Source organism: Cervus elaphus, chromosome 27, assembly GCF_910594005.1.
Source record: "Cervus elaphus chromosome 27, mCerEla1.1, whole genome shotgun sequence".
Taxonomy (NCBI): domain Eukaryota; kingdom Metazoa; phylum Chordata; class Mammalia; order Artiodactyla; family Cervidae; genus Cervus; species Cervus elaphus.
Window position 1 is genome coordinate 26,977,779 of NC_057841.1, and position 22,681 is coordinate 27,000,459.

The 22,681-nt window shown below is 35.3% G+C and overlaps 1 protein-coding gene across 7 annotated transcripts in view; it reads left to right on the forward strand.

Annotated features, from left to right (window-relative positions):
* NOL4 (nucleolar protein 4) overlaps positions 1–22,681 on the forward strand; it is a 452,815-nt gene that overhangs the window by 315,754 nt on the left and 114,380 nt on the right. For 4 of the 7 annotated variants that reach the window (XM_043889495.1, XM_043889497.1, XM_043889498.1 and 1 more), the window contains 3 exons: positions 4,697–4,876; positions 5,625–5,816; positions 21,238–21,351. In XM_043889495.1, the coding sequence (XP_043745430.1) occupies positions 4,697–4,876; positions 5,625–5,816; positions 21,238–21,351 (486 nt within the window). The remainder of the gene's footprint in view (positions 1–4,696; positions 4,877–5,624; positions 5,817–21,237; positions 21,352–22,681) is intronic. The other 3 variants (XM_043889501.1, XM_043889496.1, XM_043889500.1) reach the window with 1 other exon arrangement.

Genomic DNA, 22,681 nt, shown 5'->3' on the forward strand with positions numbered 1-22,681 from the left:
TCAAACTTGAGCTACAACAGAATCCCCCTTGATGGCATTTTATTAATAAAACACAGATTATGGGTCTAGCCCCAAAGTGTCTGATTCAGGTGATCTGGGATGGGACAGATATTGTGCATTTCTGATCAGTTCCCAGGAGATGCAATTAGTGCTGACCTAACAGGCACACTTTGAGAACCACTGTTCTAGACTGAGGTTAGATTCTATTCAAATTCTTGTTTTTATTTTCATAAGCTTGTTTCCTTAATTATGCTGTGTGTTTCCTTTGGGGTTTCCCAGGGCCCTCAGTGGTAAGCATCCACCTGCCAAGGCAGGAGATGTGAGTTCAGTCCCTGGGTTGGGGAGATCCCCTGGAGGAGGAAATGGCAACCCACTCCTGTATTCTGGCCTGAAAAATACCATGGACAGAGGCGCTTGGTGGGTTACAGTCCATGGGGTCACAAACAGTCAGACATGACTGAGTGACTAATACACAAGAACAAATTCTTCATTTTGCATCACATCAGAAGGCACATAGTGTCTGGCAGTCACACTTTTAATGATGCTAAGAATGCCTAGTAGATTCAGTAATGAGTAACTGATATTTTTAAATGTAACTTTCTGAATACAGTGAAGTTACAGCATACAAAATCAATATACATAAATCTGTTGCATTTCTATACATCAATAATAAACTCTCAGAAAGATAAACTAACACAATCCTATCTACAATTGCATCAAAAAGAATAAAATATCATTAAATAAAATAAATATTAAGTAAAAGATAAAAAATGCTCTGAACACAGAGTAAGCAAACATTCCTTAAAAATGAAGTTAATCTTCCTCTCTGTGGGTATTTTTCTAGGTCTAGAATTGGCAGTTCTATTTGGGTGCAAAAATGTGAGAAAAGGAAAGTGCAAATGTATTTTCAAGAAGGATAGTCACGTGTTATCTCAAGATAATGAATGAAATATGCAACTAAGACAAAAATCTAATCTTGTCCCCATAAACCAACACCTGTGCTTTGTGGATAAGCAGGTGTGTCTCTTCCATCAGGCCTAAGTTGTGCTTCTTTATATCTTTGTATTTTTTAAGATCTAATTTGGATTTTTTGGATTTACACATGAAAAATGAAAATGATTGTTCCTAAAATGGAGATTTGTTTAGGGAGTGATCATGTAGAGTTTTTATTGACATGATACAGGTTTATGGGGCAATGACTGCTATATTTTATGTGGGTTATTAGAAGGCCTCTAGGAATTTTTGTATTATCACCCCAGTACCCATATTCTCCCATTTGTTAAAAAGGGCTATTTTTAGAGCAGTTTTAGATTCACAGTAAAACTGAGTGGAAGGTACAGAGATTTCCCATATTCCCGCTTCCCTCTACATGTGCTTATTTTCCTTGTTACCGGCATTTACTTACCAGAGCAGCACACATTATTTATACAATTGATGAACCTACACTGGTGAATTATAATTATCCAAAGTCCATAGTTTATATTAAGGTTCACTTATGGTAGTGTACATTCCTTGTATTTGTACAAATGTAGAATGGCTTGTATCCACTACTATAGTATCATAAAAGTATTTTCATGGCCCTAAAATTCTTTGCTTTATCTATTCATCCCTCTCCATTCCCTAAGCCATGGCAAGTACTGTTCTTTTTTTTTTTTTTAATTGTCTCTAGTTTTGCCTTTTCTAGGATGTCATATAGTTGAAATCATACAATATATAGTCTTTTCCATTGGTTTCTTTCACTTGTGTTTCAGTTATGTCTGACTCTGTATGACCCTATGGAGCCCATCAGGCTCCTCTGTCCATGGAATTCTCCAGGCAAGAATACTGGAATGGGTTGCCACACCCTCCTCCAGGGGATCTTCTCAACCCAGAGATCAGACTCATGTCTTTTATGTCTCCTGAATTGTCCAGCAGTTTCTTTACCACTAGCAGTAAGTGTGACCCCTAGGTGGTGCTAGTATGTATTAATATGTATTTAAGGTTCTTCTGTGTCTTTTTGTGGCTGGATAGCTCATTTCTTTTAGTATTAAATATCATTTCATTATCTGGATCAACCACAGTTTATCCATTCACTTATTGAAGCACATGTTGGTTTCCAGGTTTTGGCAATTATGAATAAAGCTATTTGAAACATTATTGTGCAAGTTTTGTGTAGACACAAATTTTAGTTCCTTGGGTAAATACCAAGGAGCACAATTGCTGAATCACATGGTGAATATGTTTAGTTTCAAAAGAAAAAGCAAAACTTTCTTCCAAAGTTGTGGTATCATTTTGCATCCTACCAGCAATGCATGGGACTTGTGGTTCCACATCCTCTCCAGCATTTAGTGTTATCAGTGTTCCAGATTTTGACCATTTTTATACATGTGTAGTGATATCCCAATGTTGCTTCAGTTTGCATTTCCCCAATGCACATCATGTGAAGCATCTTTTCATGTGCCTATTTGCCATCTGTATATCTTCTTGAGTGAGGTGTTACTGGCCAATATTTTAATCAAGTTGTTTTCTTATTGTTTAGTTTTTAGTATTCTTTGTATGTTTTGGAAAACTGTCCTTTTCTCAGATGTGTCATTGGCAAATATTTTCTTTCCATCTATGGCTTGTCTTCACTCCCCCACGTTTTAAGACCAAAGACTTTGCAGAAAAAGGAAAACTACCTTAAGTGCCAACTCTGTAGAGAACCTTTCTTAGATGCTGTGAGGAAAAAGTAGGATATGTTTTGATTCCTGTCTCAGTCTAGCTTGAAGGAAAAAATGCATATTAACGTGTAAAGAAAAGTACAGCACAATGGTGGTATTTAAATCAGTGTCAAAAGTCGTTGAATATTAAGAGTTTACAGTGAAGGGAAAGACTCAAATAGACTGAGGTTGAAGTGGGAATCTGTGGAAAGTGAACTTAATCCAGTTGGTCTTGAAAGCTTTTAGATCTTCAACAGTGAGACAGGCAAGAAATGACATACCATCTGCAAAACAGAATTCAGAGTTACAAAAATTTTAGTTTATTTTGTAGAAGAAGTAAAAACAACAACATTGATTGTGTTCTAGGTTTAGATCCTGAGTATTCTCAGGTCTAAGATGGGTTTTCTTTACCTTGACTGCCTAGGGCTATCCATGAACATCCTTCATGGTTCTAAGTGGTACTATTTGTAGTAGACTGATGGCTTGTGTGTCTCACATCATATCTAGAAAGAATAAATTAGCCCAGCATATTTGTATTCAGATAAGTATAACACTTTAAAATTAGTACCATTTAAAAAGCATGTATGGTATATTTTTCAAACCTATGGAATATTTGCCTTATATTTGATTAGGTGATTCTACCTTGTTAATCATCTGAACTATAAAAATAGGCTTTAAGTTGTAACTCCACTTTTAATGTCAGTGATTCTATTTTAGTTTTGTTCTCTCTCTGATTTTATGGTAATAATAAAGTAGTGCAGTCCTTAAAGCATTCAACACATATGCTGTCTTTTCGTGGAGGCAGTTTTGAATGCTAATGATTTAAAATTTCCCATTGTAAAGGTCTTTCAAAAGTATTTGACTCTGTTGTTAGATTTCAGAATATTTTCTGTTATTTACAGAAATTATACATACTAGCTGGGGTGACCCGGGTATCTAAGTTATCATATGTGAAACTTGGGTTGCTAATCTGACCCGGTAATGACTGATTTCTGTACTACTTCAAGCTCTACTGCAAATGATTGAAACTCAGATTTAAGCAAAAATATAAAGGGGAGGTTGAAAGGGTATAATATCACACAGCTGGAAAGATCCATGAGTTCATTTCATTTCAGGCACAGTTGAATCTAGATGCTCAAATTATTTCCCAGGACTGTTTCTGTTCTTCTTAGCTCTGCTAGATTCAACTTGATTTTAGTTACAGGCACACTTCCTTCATCTGGAAGTGAAGGTTTGAAGCAGTGATACCTAGGGTAGAAAATGTTGGTGCCCACAGGATTGGAACAGATCCTCAGCTAACAAGGAAGTAAAGGATATCACAGCAGGATCCATAGTTGGTCTTGGACACAGTTATCTACGTTTGTGAAAATTGTCTCAGTTGGCCTCATTAGTACATTATGAAGCTCTAAGGTTGACAAATGATTAGAAGGAAACTTAGTTACTTTTTTCTAAGCCAAAATCAGATGCCAACTTTAGACTCATAGAAAAATTATAAAGTGACCTGAAGACATGTTGTCCGAGCAGTCCTAGCATCAATATTTTGTATAGTCCTTGTTGGGCAAATCAGTGAAATATACCTACCCCTCAGTTCCCTGATCTGTTTCAAGAATACTAATGCAGTTAGATGGGCTAAGCTCTGGTGTCATCTCTATTCCAAGAATATGTGATTCATTGATTCCTTTACAAAACTGATCGCAGGTTGTTTTTTGTTCTGCAATATGTATATTGAATGGAAACAGTAATTACTCTCAGAAAGCTAAATTCAATAAATCTTTCTGCAGTGACAGAAATGTTCTATGTGGCTATTGAGTACTTGCCATGTAAATGATGTGACCGAGGAAATGCAGTTTTAATTTGATTTCATTTAAGTTAATTTTGATTTAAGTGAAAATAGCCACAGCTCTAGAATTATCAGCTTATTTAAACTGAAGTTTTGAGAAACAGTTGACATTAAAAGCAAAACCAAATTTATTAGCTCGTGCAAGGAATTTCAAAGCAACAATTTCTTTTCTTTTCAGTCCCCTACGCATAGCTATTCAAGCTACGACTCGGGCAAAAATGAGAGTGTGGATCGGGGTGCTGAGGATCTGTCTCTAAACAGGGGAGATGAGGATGAAGATGACCACGACGACCACGAAGATTCTGAGAAAGCTAACGAGACAGATGGCGTGGAGGCTGAGCGGCTAAAAGCTTTTAATGTGAGTCTTGCCACCCGCCCCGTGTGGCTGGATTTTTAGCCCTTCACTTTCATGTTGTTGCTTGTTGGTAAATGTGGATATTTTAGAGACATGTTTGTTTAATTTACAGAAGGATTTAAAAAGTACATGAAACACTCTTTGCCAACCAGTCACCAGAATTGCTGTGTTTTGTTTAGAATTTTAAAGCCAAATGTGAGCTGAAAACTGCAGTTGTGTTGTGTGAGTATGCATGTTTACCTAGCGGATGAAGGGGGCCTCAGCTTATGCCCCGGAAGAGCCTGCCCGTCATCCGTTATTTTTTGTTTTTTTGTTTGTTTTTTTTTTTTTTTGCTTTCCCAGCTTACCTAATTATGCATGACAAAAAAATCTGTTGTTTGTTTTCTGAGATTAGTATACTGTGCAGTGTAGCAATGTAACAGTCATTTTTATTAATAGAGAATTTACGGGGTACTTAATTGTCATAGTCTACTGTTATTTCTTGATTTTTTTCTACGCGATAGTCTATATTTTTCTGTCTCTGTCTGTCTGTCTGTCTGCCTCTCTCTCTTTTTCTCTCTCTATTTTTTAATCCAACCATTTAGAAAGTCTTTAAAGGGTGTTTGCTTAAAATTTCTGGCTTTCCATTGCAAAGTTCTCCAGTGCATAAACCAGAAAAGAGTATTTTCCTATCGGTAATCAAGACAGGAAGCTAGGAACAGCAGAGAGCAGCCCTCCAAACCCTTCTCCTCTGTCTCCCTCTTGCCAACAGATGTTTGTCAGGCTGTTTGTAGATGAAAACTTGGACCGAATGGTCCCAATCTCTAAGCAGCCCAAAGAAAAGATCCAGGCTATCATTGACTCATGCAGGCGACAATTCCCTGAATATCAAGAGCGTGCCCGAAAACGCATACGTACTTACCTCAAGTCCTGCAGGCGGATGAAAAGAAGTGGTTTTGAGATGGTGAGTTTTGAATTAAAACACAGCCCTAGATTCCATCCAAATCCCACATGTAAACCATGACACGATTTTTTTTTTCATCTTAGTGTCTTTTTAATTTTTTCCATAACGTCAGGTCCAAGGGGTTTTTGTTTGCTCGTTTGTTTTTGCTCCTTTTCATCTTCCTGAAGTATTTATCCCCTCTGTTGATTCAATAAGGAATACCTTGTGAGTAGTGCTCACAGGCCCGCGTGGTACCATGTCCTAGAAAAGGAGGGTCACATGAGTGAACACCGGCAAGAATCAGCATCCCATTCTTGTGTGTTTCCTTTCTGTTACTGCTGAAGCAGATCTAAGGTTAATCAAGTCTTGAACTGAAGCACCAATGGTTGCTTTAGATGGCATATGAGGATGGTTTTCTCTGGAACAAAAGGAAATAAATGGATCCATCTAAGTAGTACTGTTTTCATACCAACAGTTTACAAATAGCAGGCCTTGAAAACAAAGGACAGGGAATGAAATGCCTTATGTGAAAAATAAGGCTTTTGTGTCCTCGGTATATTTGTGTGTTTGTCTTGTGGATGGTTAACATGGGCTTTTAGATTCAGCTTGGCTTAATAGATGGATGATATTATGCCAATGTTAGATATTTATGGCTGGAAATTAAATATCAGTGATTTTGGAACTTTATTCTACCTCAGTTTGAGTGAGTTGTTGTACCTAGGAAGTAGTTTTTACAATATATCTTAAAAATTTCTTAATATTCTTATGTACTTGAGGGGACAAGTACTAGAAATTTTCTGAAACTATTTTATTTGTACCTTTGAGAAACCTCTGTGAAAGCCAAGACTCTTTGTATTTGTGATCAGTGCCTCTAATTCATTAGGTATCATGGAGCAGGAGTTGGTATAGATATAGGAGAGGTTTCAGAGTATCATCTATGAGAAAGAGCTTTTCAGATAGAAATGAATGACAAGTAATAAAATCCCTTATTATCCATTTTTCTACAATGACTTATGAGAATATCTTTGAAATTTTAAAAGGAAAACAACCGTTTCTTATAGAGAGGTAGTCTGTCAAGATGGTCTCTAACACAAGGCTTGGTCCCCAGAGAGCGTGGTCTGGAGTTCCAGGTCCACCAGAACTATGGTGCTGAGTAACCCAGGCACATTACTTCAGCTTGTCATGCAGAATTCTTAATTTCTGTAAGGTATATTTGAGATAGTCACTGGTTCTTTATTAGCTGTATTTATTTACCAAATATGGACACCTGTGTGTTTTAAGCTTTGTGCTATGCATAGAGAAGGACAAAAAAGTTAATATAAAATCATGTAGGTTTGCAAACTAATCATGAAGGGAAACATTATAGAGAAATGCTATTGTATTTATTTTAAATAATTTTCAATTGTTCATCTCTTTGTTCATTTATCCATATATGTATAATGTATAATGTGCATAACATCATAAAAAGTAATGAGAAATACGAGATGCCTGACTTGTTAAACAAATTTGGCATGTTTCCTAATCATGAATATTTGAGGTTACAGTTGTAGGAAGTGAAGTGCTTAAGTAAAAATACAAGGCTTACTTTAAATAAATGAAAAACACAGATGAAAATTGATGTAGTTTAGGCTATTTTTAAAAAATACATTATTCAGTAGTGTACTACTGGAATTAAATATTAAATTTGCCATCTATTTAACACCAAAATTTTGATGTGCTTTACATATGACTTCATTGTCATGGAGTGTGTCATCATTTTGAACACTCAACCTTGCCTGGAACAAATAGGAAAGGCATGACTAGGGCAGATAGTAATTCCAACTAAATACTATACATTAATAAATATGTATATATATAATTAATAATTTAAAAATGGAAACATTTGAAGATGCTATCATTATTTTCACTGTATGAAGACATGGAGAAAATATGTATCATTTTTAATATATGATTATTTTTACATGCAAATTATTTTGTAGTACTTTAATAAGTCAATAAAGCAATCTAAAGACAACTTTAATATATTTGTAGAGAATAATTGGAAAGTTGTAGGGCTATTTGATAGGGGATTCTGTATTATAAAATGAATGTATGAAAGTGACATTCAGCAAGCTTAGCTCATCCAGTTACTTACGGTCTCTAAGGCAACAGACTCTATAAGTAAAGCAGAATACAAAATATTGAATTACATAGTTCATTCCTGACTTTGATTCAGAAATTCAAAGAGGTATTCCCATAGAAGTGGTATATCACAACTTATATTAGTATTAGGGGTTTCTAAGGTGGCACTAATGGTAAAGAACACATCTGCCATTGCAGGAGACATAAGAGATTCAGGTTCAATCCCTGGGTCAGGAAAATCCCCTGGAGGAGGAAATGGCAATTCACTCCAGTATTCTTGCCTGGAGAATCCCATGGACACAGAGGAGCCTAGTGGGCTACAGTCCATGGGTTCACAGAGAGTCGGACACAATGGAAGTGACTTAGCCCTTATATTAGTATTATACTTAGAATCTGACTTTCACTCTAATTTTCTGCTGTTGTTAGTACAAAAATATATTCATTTTTAATTAATCTACACTACACTATCCCTTAAGCTGAGGCTTCCCTGGTGGCTCAGATGGTAAAGAATACTCCTGCAATGCAGGAGACCCGAGTTCGATTCCTGGGTTGGTAAGATCCCCTGGAGAAGGGAATGGCTACCCACTCCAGTATTCTTGCCTGGAGAATTCCATGGACAGAGGAACCTGATGGGCTTTAGTCCATGGAGTCACAAAGACTCAAACATGACTGAGCAACTTTTACTTTCACTTCTTTTATCCCTTAAGAATTCAGAGCACATGTAATTTTCATTGACTTCTCTGAATGCATACAAATATTAGAGTACATATTTTTGCATTCTTATTTCATTGACATCATTAAGACCCCAAAGGTCTTAATAGCTTAAGTAGTGAAAATCTCTATGTCATTGCACCAAACAGTCTCTATAATACATGAAGTTAAAAAACCTTATTATTATACTTTTCTATACATTTTCACTAATTCATTGTTTCCAGTGATCTCAAATCATAAGTTCTTCAGTGTTGAATATAAAAGGATATGTTTTATGAAAAGTAAATCCAAGAAGTTTGATACAGAGTACTATCTTAGTTTTTAATAGATTTTAAGAACCATTGAGTTAGGTAGCCATTATATTAATCCTTAGACAAATATATCAAATCATTATTGATTCTGTTATGCAGCTTTGACACTCAAGTTACTTCAGTTAATTTTCTAAAGACTATTTGTTGATTGTTCCAGAAAAGAAATGTATTGCTCCAAAGTGTCCTGATCTTAAATTCAAGGGCACCTATGAGAGATTAAATAATAAAAGCAAAACGTTATGAACAAGGTGGGGTTGGCCCATACCCGAGTATCACTTGTGTTATAGATATGATTTCTCTTTTTATTTTCTGAGTTTGCATTGTTTAGAGAATCTTTCACCAGGCTGCACATGTTTAGATGTATTTTTGTAAAGCTTAAATGAAAATATTTGGAGGATATAGTCAAAGACTTTGAATCCATTCTGCCTCATGTACCTCAAATTTTGTACCTCATTTTCAGACCATCTTCTAAGTTCTTTATTCAGATCAAGTAGCCTAGATATTTGAATTCCATAAACTCAATCTCTTGAAAAATTACCTATTAACTTGCCTTTTAATATTATTTATTTGACTGTATTTGTTTGAGAATTAATCTCATGCTATTTTTTGAGAAATTTTGCCAGGAACATTATCCACTAGGCTAGTGAATGTCCACTATAAATGATCTCATTTGGAACCCTCTTTTAGCATATAATGAAAAAAAAATGTGTTTCTTTCTACAGAAATAGAGTGCTTTTATGTTTTCTCATCATTAACTTACTAGGTTCACTTTTTTCCCTGTCAGGAAGTTTAAAGCCAAAATCTTTCTGAGTTGTCTCTTTCCCAGTTATCTGTTTGTTTAATTTGTTTTAGTGTATTTATTTCCTTGGTAGCTCTGATATCTATTTTTGGTGAGGAGAGATATAATTTTAAAACAAATGTGTATACAATCTAATTATGGAAGCACCATCATTTCAGACCATCTTCTAAGTTTTTTATTCACAGTATTTTTTATTTACATCCTATAATACCCTCCTCAGTAATTTTGCTATCTGGCCTGGTTTCACAGTTTTTTCATTAAAAAATAAGTATTAAATGTTTAGGAAATGTTTTTTAGTGAATTTGACTATTACATATCCTTTGCCTCTATTTGTCTGATGGAAGTTAATGTAGAGAGATCATAATTTTTCTTCAATTCACAACTTTTATAGCCATGAAATAGACTGTGCATAGCTATTGCAAAAGCTACAGTGACACTTGCTGTTCATTCTTTAGCAAATAGAGGTACTATGAAAAATGAATTAAAGTGCTTCTTTAAACTAAGCATTTGACCAGAAATATCATGAGCCCTCCATACAAGACCTTGATTAGAAACTTTATATCTGTGCAGCCATTATTATTCACAATAGTCTTTATGCATTGTGATCACAACTGTGCCGGTTTCTCTCTTTGTGACCAATTAACTTAATTGAAGCTAATTAGCAAACACAGTTTGTTTGAATTCCCCACCTGCTAGTTGTACCATTTTTTGCCCTCTCTTTTATAGATGTCATCTACTATCCCCCAGGATACTTCTATAACATCTTCTAAGTTCTTTCTTCATAATATTTCTTTCTAAATTACATCCTAAAATACTTTTCTTAATAACTGATGGCTAATGTTCTATACTCTTAGTGCTTTAACTTTCTCAATTTCAGTGAGTTTTACCTCAGTGAGTATTACCTCAGTCATTATTCGTATGGGTATCCCTTAGTCTTTCATTTCTCTCAAGCAGCCTGCACAAGCTATGTTAAAAGTTTTCACAGTCATGTAAAATGTTTTAAGTATCCTCTGCCGTCTTTACAGAGAAAGAGGTCTGGTCTTACTTGCTCTGGATCACCCTGCGGCTTCTGCTCCCTTTAACTTGACCTCCTTCGGAACATTGTCTCTGTGACCATCCCAGTGGTCATCGTTTCAGTTTTCCCCTTTTCTTATCTTCTGCCTTAAAAAACTCCCCAGATTCCAAATAGATACAGATATTGAAGTTAATGGCTTCTGTGATCTTTCTTTGAAGACTCAATGAGTCTATCTTTCTTTGCTGTGTTTCCTGAATGATTATTTTATACTCAGAAATGATACCTGTTACCTCTGCCTCCACTGATAGTCCCTTAGTGAGCTGTCATTCTCAGCACTATATTGAATTACTTCTCATGAAGATCTCATGACCACCTTTGCACCAAATCCAAAAATTGCATCCTCGACTATAAATCACCCAGTTTTCTTAAGACGTTTTTTCCTGTTTCTACTCATGTACTTTTTTCTTGATTTGGGGCACTGCTGAAGTTTCTGTGTTTGGCCATGTACTGCACATTACTGTCTCCACAGCTGCCGAGATCTGCCCCCTTATAGACTTCTCTACTGTCCGTCAAAGTGAGGGCTTCCCAGGTGGCGCTAGTGGTAAAGAATCCACCTGCCAAGCCGGAGATGCGAGTTCGATTGCTGGGTCAGGAAGCCCCCTGGAGAAGGAAATGGCAACCCAGTCCAGTATTCTTGCCTGGAGAATCCCATGGCAGGCTATAGGCCATGGAATCATGAAAGAGGTGGACGCAACTTGATAACTAAACAAAATCAGCTCTCAAAGTAGAGCCCAGTCATATACAAAGCCTTGATATTTCATTCCACATCTCAGTCAGATGCTAGACAAATGTACTGTTATATCCTCACTGATTTCTCTATATTCTCTATCACCCATAGTCTCTACCCATTCTGATCTACCTCATCTGCCAAATCACCAGCAAATTCCTCTTGACTTACCTATTTCCAGCAGTTAACCCACTGTTGTCATTCACACCAAAGTTCATAAACTTGAAATGATGTCTGACTCTCTTTATATTTATGATTTGCATCCTCTCACTGACGAACTTCTGTTTATTCTTCCTTTTCTGTCTTTCCAAAATCAGTCCCATAATTTTGAATTTTATCAGCTATAATTTTATTTCTAGCTTCTCACACATCTTGCATAATTCTTCTAACTCAACTTCCTACTTCCATCTTATACTCCTCCCCTACCCTCTATTTGCAAGCAGAGACAAAACTAGGACTTGCACCTGAAAATTCTGAAATTTGGGATCTTTTTCAAAAGTAAAGTAACGTAAAATTATGAGCAAAAAATTATATAGAAAGGTGAGTATATATCTACAATTAGAAAAAATACACAATAAATTTTTTAAAACAGAGAAATCTTGAAGACTCAAATCTTTTACTTCAGACATATCTTTAGACAATTCTCAGACACACTTATATATAAATAAACTTATATATAAATACTGATACTTTTATTTTCATTTGCTTTCTCATTTCTACCTGTAATACTTACAACATCCAGAAACTTTTCCATCCAGTTGAAGAACCCTGGGGCCTGTACTTTATTGGCTTTACAATAAATTTGCCTTTGCTCCTGGAGTAGTCTTCCTCAATTTTGGCTTTGATACTGTTGAATTTTTATCATCTCAGGAAAAATTCTAAATTTCTTATTACAGTGTTAGTATATGGCCTTTTGAAACTGAGAGACCTAAGTTGAATTCCTGTACAATTTTATGTGATGTTTCTGAGTCTCCACTTTTTTTTTAAAGGAGAAGGCTGTTGGGGTATTACGTTGTATAATGTAAATAAAATGATCAGCATTTTACTAATAATAATTAATGATAATCTGGCCCCTTTCTACCCTTTCTTCTGATATGCTCTGTTATTTCCTTTAATGTCTAGATCAGGGATCCCCAACCTCCAGGATCTAATCCCTGATGATCTTAGGTAGAGCTGATGTAATAATAATAGAAATAGCATGCACAATAAATATAATGCACTTGAATCATCTTGAAACCGTCCACCCTCTACCTCCCCTGTCCATAGAAAAATTGTCTTCCATGAAACTGGTCCCTGATGCTAGAAAGTGTGGGGACCACTGGTGTAGGTCATCACAGGGAACTGCAACTCTTTCTCTCACTGTGTGCTCTCTTGGTCCACTGATTTGTCCTGACTCAGGGTTCATGGGTACTATTCTCTTTATTTACTGAATGTGTTTTATTTACTAAATATGTACTAAATACATTACTAAAATGTATTTTATCTACTAAAATTGAAGAGTAACTAAAGTATAAAGAATACAGCCATCATAGCCTTCAGATTTACTCATCAATAGATCCTTTAGTTTAAGTATTATCTTGACCTGAGACTCATGGAATATCCCTCATACACTCCACTCACCTTCCATCTACAAATACATACAAATCCTGAGTTATTTTAAAAAAATTACAATTTTTAAATACCTCTAAAAGCTCAGAAGAAAGAAAAGGAATTCTCAGGGCTTGAAATTAATAGAAAACTCTCAGCCAGAGTTGTAAGCCCTTAATTTGATAGGGTAAAAGACTAGGGAGATAGAAAAAGTGACTTTAAGCCCAGACAGATTAGGGCTGGGGTTTGAATGCCAACTCAAGTTCAGGACATGTGGATTTCGCTTTGTTACTAGGCAGAAACATGAACTGAAAACTGTATATAAAGCTGGGACCCTGAAAGGACTGCCCTCTCATTAAAGGAGAATTACAAACATCAAACGATAGCTTCAAAACTGAAAAGAAAGTGAAGTTGCTCAGTCGTGTCCGACTCTTTGCGACTCCATGGACTGTAGCCCACCATGCTCCTCCATCCATGGCATTTTGTAGGCAAGAGATCGAACCTGGGTCTCCCGCATTGCGGGCAGATGCTCTACTGTCAAGGCCACCAGGGAATCCCATTTCAAAAACTGAAATGATGGGCATTATAAATATTGAAACTGGAGCCTTATTATATGGGTTAAACAGTAGATAAGATGATTCAGCCAAAGAGAAAACCAATAAACTGGAACACAGAACTATGGAAATTAATCACAGAAAGGAAAAAAGAGAAGGAGAGTTTGAAAGAGGAGTTTAGCTGGGGACTAGAATGATATAGATCTGGCAGACATTCCAAAGGAGAAATTAAAATGAGTACAACATTAAAACAAATAAGGAGGAAGAATTTTTCAAAATTTACTAGGCCATGAATACTAAGAAGAGAGAAATAGACCAGTTCTGGGCGGCACAAATAAAAACAAAGTCACACCTGTGTGTGTCAAGGCAAAACTGCAGGAGACCCAAGAAATTCTTAAATGTCACCAGCAAGAAACAAGAAATTATCTAAAATAGTATAACACACTGAACATAATGCTGCTGCTGCCGCTGCTAAGTCGCTTCAGTCGTGTCTGACCCTCTGCGATCCCATAGACGGCAGCCCACCAGGCTCTGCTGTCCCTGGGATTCTCCAGGCAAGAATGCTGGAGTGGGTTGCCATTTCCTTCTCCAACTGAACATAGTACTTGCCCTCAAAATAGATGTCAGATGACAATCTTCAAAATACTAAGAAAAAAAAGTCTTCAATTTTTTACAGAAGCTACATTTTAATCTACAAATCAACACCCAACTAAACTCTACTTCCCAAATGAGGAAGAAAGACACTGCAGAGACACTCACAAGCTGTCTCTGGATGACCTAAAATGCACTCAAGAAAAAGGAGATGACCCAGGATGAGACACTGAAAACTTAGCAGTAAGCAAATCTGAAGAAAAGCTCCCTGATTTTAGTCACTGGATCTTGGTTCTTAGCCATGTTTTATCAGCTGTTACTTGTGGAATTTGTCTCGCTTGTGCTTCAGAAACAAATAGCACTTATATGTGAAAACCAACAACATCTGAAATAACATATGAAAACTCCTGCACAGTTTGTTACCTGGTCTCTGAGGAACATGATAAATGCAGTCTAATCTGAAATTGCATTTCACTGTTCCCTTTTCTAGGAAACCCTTGCTGTCTCAATCTGTGAACTCCCAAGGGAACTAAATCCAATGTTTTTTATCTGTTGAATCCTCACTTTTGGCTAAGAGCAGCTTTAAATCTCTCTGTCTTTCATGTGCAAATTGTACTTTGTGGTACTTTTGTAGTTTTATTTTATCCTGTCTCATATTCCTGTTATTTATATATGGGCCTTAGCTCCCTAATAAGAAGTTACGTTCCTTGACGACTCTGCTTCTTAACTTGTTCATCTCTGTATCATCCACTGTGTTCTATAGTATAATTAGTTGCTTGTGAAAGCTGCTCAGTCTGTTGAATTCAGTTGAGTTAAAATTGTTGAATGAAGGATGAGTGGATGAATGGACATTCACCATGTGCTACTTTGTGGTAGAAATCAGTTGGGAGATAAGCTAATGCTTATTGTGTACGCTGTCTTTCCCAGTATTCTGCAACTGGCATTTCAATTTTAAAAACTACTGATAACTGATAACAAAATATTTAGCGGGATTAGTTTCCTGAAGAAGGCAGTCATATAACATTTGATTTTAATTCTCTTTTTAGTTCTTGAAACACTATTTACAAAATATTTTTATCTATTTGGCAATTAGTGTGAATAGGTAGTGATATTAATTGTATGAATAGAATTTATATATAGTTTTAGGTTTCACAAATTAGGAAAAAAGATGCCATGATCCACAGTAACTATAGTATGTATGTTATACCCTATATGCTAAGCATTGTACTAACTTAAGTGAACTCTATGATAATAGAGACAGTATTGATTTTGTTTATCTCCATATATTTGGACTTGGCATAGTGCCTGAAATATAGAAAGTGCTCATGAAGTATATTTGTTCAATAAGCTAGTAAAGATATCAGCGACTTTATGTGCCTTACTTCATGGAATTCTAACTACTTCTCCCTGACACAGAGATTATTTTTCCTATTCATAACTTACTGACTGAATTTTGCCATTCATAAAGATAAAATAATGATACTTGGCAGAATGAATGAGGCTCACAGAGATGAAATAGCAAAAGTGATCAGGCTGATTGCAAGGAGGTGATTACATCGTAATCCAGGTCTGACTGGCATAGTTGCTAAACTTTACTTTAGTCCATTGATGTCCATAGGTGAAGCTACCTGTTCAGAAGAAGGGACACCTTGGGCGCTACAACTTTTTACACTGTAACAGTTACGTGTTGAGGCATGAGTATACCGTTTTGGGATGATAGGATATGCATGTCATTCAAGCTGCGGAATTGTCAAATTATGTATTTTATAAAGTAACAAGATTGGAAGATATAATCTTAATTTAGGATGTAACCTACCTACACTCTGACTACGGAATCACTTGCTTTAATTATTTTGAAAAAACTCATTCACTTAAAATCTCTGGTGGATATCTCAGCTGCTCTCAATCCAGCTTGTCTAATACTTGATTAAGCTCTATTTAAACACTGGAATGGAGCGCATTGCCACAGTCTCCCATGAACATAAGCTTATATTCTTGATTTCTTTTTACTTTTTTATAACTTCCAAAAAAAAATCCTACCACATCCTAAGGGTACAGCAGAAGTTCAGAGAATTCTAACATTGTTTCAGTTTCAAGACTAAAAAATGGTGTGTGGCAGGTTTTACATGCATAAAGGAGGAAATACACACTTACTTTGTGCTAACAGCGATCACATCTTAAGTCCCCAATTAAAATGTGACTTTTTAAACTCCAAAAGCCCCATGTGACTGTTTAGCCATCTGTTTAATGAAACAGCCACTACGGATTTGGGCATAAATAATTATTGCAGTAAGGACAGTGCTGAGGATAGTTCAAGTCATCCCAGTTGAGCATGACAGTTAATTATGAAGAGATAATTAGTGTGGGCTAGTTAGCATCATCTCATATCCAGGAAAGAAGTAGGTAACAAATCTCTGTCTCAGTATAGATCATATAGAGTGTATGATTATATACATTCTTGAATCATTTTTAAATTTTCTAAAATATACACAAAATAGTAGATTTACTGAGCTATATTCAGTCACAAGGAGAAGTATTATTTTGCATAAATTATCTACTGATAATATTTATCCTTTGCATTTGATTTTTCATTGAAATATTATTATTTCAAGTTATTACAATGAAAGCTTGTGTGTCTTACTGGTGTTAGAAGGAATCTTCTGCATTTATCCCTGGTGGAACCCATGACTACAGCCCTTAATGTACTGCCAGGAAAATACTGAAGAGGTGATTTTAGAATAAGCTCTCTACAATTAAATGTAGCAAAGGAAAGGAGAGTTCCCATAAAGATGGTTCTAAGAACTCATACTAAATAATAGTTTCAAATTTCTCTCTTAACACTCTTTTATGAGGAACAACATTGATTAATTTCCTTCTCACTGTCTTGGTCTAAGTACTTTTGAGTTGTAAAATAGATATTAGCTACATTATGGAGGAAAAATCAGCAAAATTCTTTCATATTTAGTAAAGTATAGCTGGGTACAGCATAACTGAACTCTGTGTATTGATCAGCATCAGCATTCATTACTAGCTCATCAGTATTAGAACCAAGGGGATGTTTACCAGGATTGCCTTACAGGAAAAAAAGAACAAAAAAAAGAATTTCTCTGCCTGGCTCCTCATTCTCATTTTGAGCATGAAACTAAGCTTTATTACGTTTCATGTACAGTAATTTCTTGAAACTTCTGTTTGCTCCAAAATGAAAATCTTGTGAATTTAGATTGCTTCAGTTTACAATTTGTGACTGAATTAAGATGCATTTTATCATGCTATTAATGAAGAAGTGTTTTTAAAAATTAATAGGAAAATGTTTTATGAGGATTTTGACCACTCAAAGGACTTCAAGAAGGTCCTAATATATTCTTTGTTTCAGTACCAGATTGAGTTAGCTGTACATGGATTTCGCTATAAGAATGTGTAGTGTTTAAGAGCTCTAGTTTTCTTTAAGCTCATTGAGGCCTTAGTTTTAAAATGAGAATAAGCTTTACTAGGGAATATTATTCCAAATGTATCATCAGAATTACATGTTAGTGCTTCTACATCATAGCTGTGTGATCTTGGAAAAATTATATAGGGATTTAATTTGGTTTTCTTTAAAAGAGTGATGTAAGTAGTATATTTTTTCCTCAAGTGTTGTTAGGAAGAAATAAGATAATGAACCTAAGATTCTTGTGTTAATGCCTCCACACCTAAGCACTCAATATGAGTCAGGTATTATTAATATTTATCTTAAAATTAATTAGAATGAACAGGATTGGTGGTGTTCTTGGAGACACATATTTTGTCTTTAGTTAGGATATTGTAAACACCTTGATAAACACATATATATCTATTAAACTGTAATAGAGATTTTATTCATTCATTCTGCCCTTCTCCCATGAGCTTATCAGTTATAATTGTAAACAGATGCCTAAAGAACTATTTTTAGTATGCTTATTTTTGGTTGAGCCAAGAGTTTATATGTAAGCATTTCTCCTAAAATATTTTATATTAATAATGAATTATGTAAAAGTACTAAGTAGACAACAGAATTTAGGAGAGTGGGAGAGATGAGAATTGCAGTACATAAAACCTGGATTCTATTTCTAGTTCAGAATTAGGCAGAAAAGTTTCTTCAAACTTTAAAGAAGCTTGCATTCAATGATCACCATGGCCATTTACAGTTATCAGATTACGATTCTACAGTAAACTCAGAGCAACTAATTTCAAAATTATATTGTTTAACCTCTGGCCATGTCTTATCACAGATCTTGGCTTCTACTCATTACTTCCTCTTAATAGGAAAGAGTACATGCTTGCTTTATCTTGCAGTTAACTTTTTCCCCAAAATCTTGAAATGAAAGGTTACCCAGTGACCTTAAAAAATATCTCGTCCTACTCAACCAGGACATTATTCTAGTTTCTGAGAAAACCAAATAAATGTATCTGGGAAAAATCCAACTCTATCATTTTCTCCAGTAAGGAAGCTATATAAATTACTATACACAATAACTTACACTGTTCTAGTAAAAGTCATTTCCCATTTTAAATATTAAAAAAATAGAATTTGAGAGGAAATTCTACCAACTAATTTTACTTCAAAAGATGTTTTACCTTGTGTCCTCTCTTTTCTACAAACTTTTATTTATTTAAGGGATGTATGTATTTATTACTACAATTTAATCTGCTTAATGAAGCTTCATAGTGTTATATGGGCTTCCCTGGTGGCTGAGACAGTAAAGAATCTGCCTGCAATGCGGGATACCTGGATTTGATTCCTGGGTTGGGAAGATCCCCTGGAGGAGGGCATGGCAACCCACTCCAGTATTCTTGCCTAGAGAATCCCCATGGACTGAGAAGCCTGGCAGGCTACAGTGCATGGGGTCGCAAAGAGTCAGACACAACTGAGCAACTAAGCATAGCACATAGCATTATATATTCCTAATTTTGAATAGAAATACCAGGTAAAAAGAATAAGTGAAATGGATGAAGAACTTTCACAGAGACTGCTGATATTGTGCTTTGCTTTCGTTAATTCAGTGTTTAGAACCAAACGAAGTGTCTAAGGATGTAGTTTATAAAGGTATGAACTTTCACTTCTAGTATTTGAATAATGCTAGCTACAGTCAAATAAATGATTTTTTTTAAAAATAAGAGAATGTTCTTATTCCCATTTTTCCTATGACCTCTTTGCCTCAAAACATAATTCATTTGATAAGGACAACATTGTATATCCATTTCCCATGAAGTTTAGAGTATAATTTTGAACCACACTATGGCCGTCATTTAATGAAACACTGATTTTTGTAGCTGAATATATTTTCAGTTCTGAGCTAGACTTTCTTACCCATATTTAGCAAAGTGCAGAATAAAATGAAACAATATTCATTTTTAAATTACATATATATCCTTCATGACAGTTTAAAAATTTTAAACGTTTGACCCTCTCTATTCCCAATACAGAATCCTGGCTTTGTAATTTCCCTGTCAAAATATTTTTGCTGCTTTCTTCCTGCTACCTATGGGGCCTCTTTCTTTTCTTTCTGTTGGAAAAATCACATCCCGAGGATCCTAACGCTTTACTATCAGAGTTGTCCAGCCAGTGTTTCCAACATCTCACAGGGTTAGCAAGTGGACACTGTACCCCATACCTTTCCTACCTTTTGCCTGCAGAGGCCACTTTGGAGTTGGAAGCCTGGGGAAGTTGGCAGAGGTAGCAGCAGAAATTTCTTCCTAGTTCAAGCAAGGTCAAAGCCTGGTCTCTTTCTGCACTGAACAAATGCTACTGAGGAGTATCCATTAAAGCACCGTGGGTCTGAATTTAGCTGTTGTAGAATATTGTTTGAGATAGAAGTGCTGTGGTTCAGTTTGCTAAAGCACATGAGACATGCCAGAGTTAGCAAAATGAATCAAGTCCAATAAAGGCATGCTCACGTTCATTTACCAAAATAGTTGAAAGGTCCCTATGAGTTTGGTGGCTTCTAATAAATATGTGTGGTATCCACATGTAATTTGGATGGAGGCTTTGAAAACCTGAGATAGCATGCCATTACATATGCTAGTTTCCTAAAAGACTCTTTTTTTGTGTAATTTCATATTTCGCTGTCTCACTTGACTCAATTTTTCTGTATTGGTATCTTCTTATCTACCATTTGCTTGTCTTACTTTTTAAAAAAATATTCAGTGTCATTAAGTACTTCATCTTTCAGTTAGATAATTTTGCACGTAATTATGGGAAAAATGGAAAACTTTTCAGATTATTGTGGATAATATGGAAAATCACGAACAATTTGTACCTAATTAGGAATTTAGGGGTTTAGTGAATTTCCATGAGCTACACAGAAGATGGATTTCCAACATGTACCCATTAGATTATTGATATTAACACATTATTTTATAAATAAAACATGTAGGCACATACTCATCTCACGTCTAGAACACTGAATTTTTGTTATATAAAAATTGTTCTAGGCCTGAGTTCTCAGTTTGTTTTTAAGCTAAAGTAAGCTTTTTCTAAAAGGATTTTATTTGCATCAATTATGTCACAACTTAGCCTATAAATAGTCATAATATTTCATGTTAAGATGGTTTGACATGGTCAGAGTGTCTGTCAGTTTTTCCAACTGTTTCAGCCCTGTCACTTGTTTTTTGTTGTGCATTGTCTTAGGTTATAAAAGGAATAAAGGACTCATTTTCTTTACAAAACCCAGTCAGGAATTTCCCACTGCCTATCCACACTTAATGGCCCAGACTAAACACTTGTGACAAAGGAGCTATGGGAATGAAGGATGGATCTGTAGTATCTCTAGCCTTACCTCTAACTAGCTCTCATTATTCATCTTTGAGATTTCCATTTCCTATCAAAATCAGTTCAGTTGGATTAAATTGATACTCTTGCACGTTCTATGAGATCTTCTGAGCATAGTGTTGGTCTCTTAATGATACTGTTAATAATTTGTTCATGTTCTTTTCTCTCTTTTTTTTTAGTCTCGACCTATTCCTTCCCACCTTACTTCAGCAGTTGCTGAGAGTATCTTGGCCTCAGCTTGTGAGAGTGAGAGTAGAAATGCCGCCAAGAGGATGCGCCTGGATAGACAACAGGTACTGAGGAGTCTTGGGATCTGGCGACTATCAGCTGTTGCAAATACGGATAAGTTAACCTGATTTATGAAGAAGAGCAAAATCTCTGGAATGGATTTGAAGTCCACAGAGAGATTGTTTTTCTGTCTGTGTGATAGGAGTTGAAACTTGAAAATACATGTCCGTGAGACCAGTGGAGATGCAATGACAAAATTTTTCTCTGATGAAAAATGGACAGTTGTAAAATTAATGAGCTATAATTCTTTTTAGGATCCAATTTGAAGTCTAGTGACTTATTTAAATAAGAGGCTCTAACTGATCATTTACAACAATTTCATAAATTTACCTGGTCTTTTATGATAGTGACCTGATTGTGCTCTTTTTGAATGGAAGTGAGCATCTCTTTAATTTCCTCTGGTCCACTGCCAAATTTCAATACGTTATGCTGGGAATGCAGAAAGCACAATATAATCTTGAAGGCTAGAAAGTCTTAAAATGGGGTGTAAAATAGTGAAAACTACATCCTGTGCTTACATTCTCATTAACAAATCATTTGCCGTATAGCCATTAAGTATCATCTATCTACATCTTTTTTCTAAGGCTGTATATTCATGTAGGACAGATGTGTACTTTTTGTGCATTGTTCATTGATGTTTTGCTCAGTTTTTCTCTCGGTTTATCTGCATCTGTCTGTCTCCCCTTCTCATGTCTGGAATGTCTTTCTTTCTCTATTTCCTTTTTCTCCCTAGCCCTCTTTCTTAATCATCAATAATAAAGACTAACTTATAATATATAATTTTAAGTGCTATGTATAAAGTATTCTATATTCTGACTTTTAAATTATTTTTACAACAAATGATCTGGGAGTCTCATATTTCTCATTGAGGCTGGGATAAGGAGACTAAATCGTCAGCCCAATTTTGTTTTGCCTGTGAGCCAATGAGTTTCAAAGAAAATAGAAAAAAAAATTTCCATTCCAGACTTAATATTTTAAAATGTTTTAGAATGATATTATTTTAATTGTATGTGTTTATACTTAATATGGCTTGTACCAGTACTTATAAGCAATGCAAAAGATGAAGGCTTTAGTTAAATTTAAAATGGTGTATTAGCCTCATATGATAATATATATATATATATATATATATATATATATAAATGCTGATTTGGAATTTACTATTCATTCTTTGCCAAACACATTTATTCACATATACATGTCCTCAGTAGAGATTTTGTCGTGATTATATCTCTAAAATTTATCTTGCTTAAAATAAATCACAGCCCAATACACAACATCCAGTTTAACATAGTGATTAAGATTGTAGTCTGGATTTAAATACAACTGATTTTG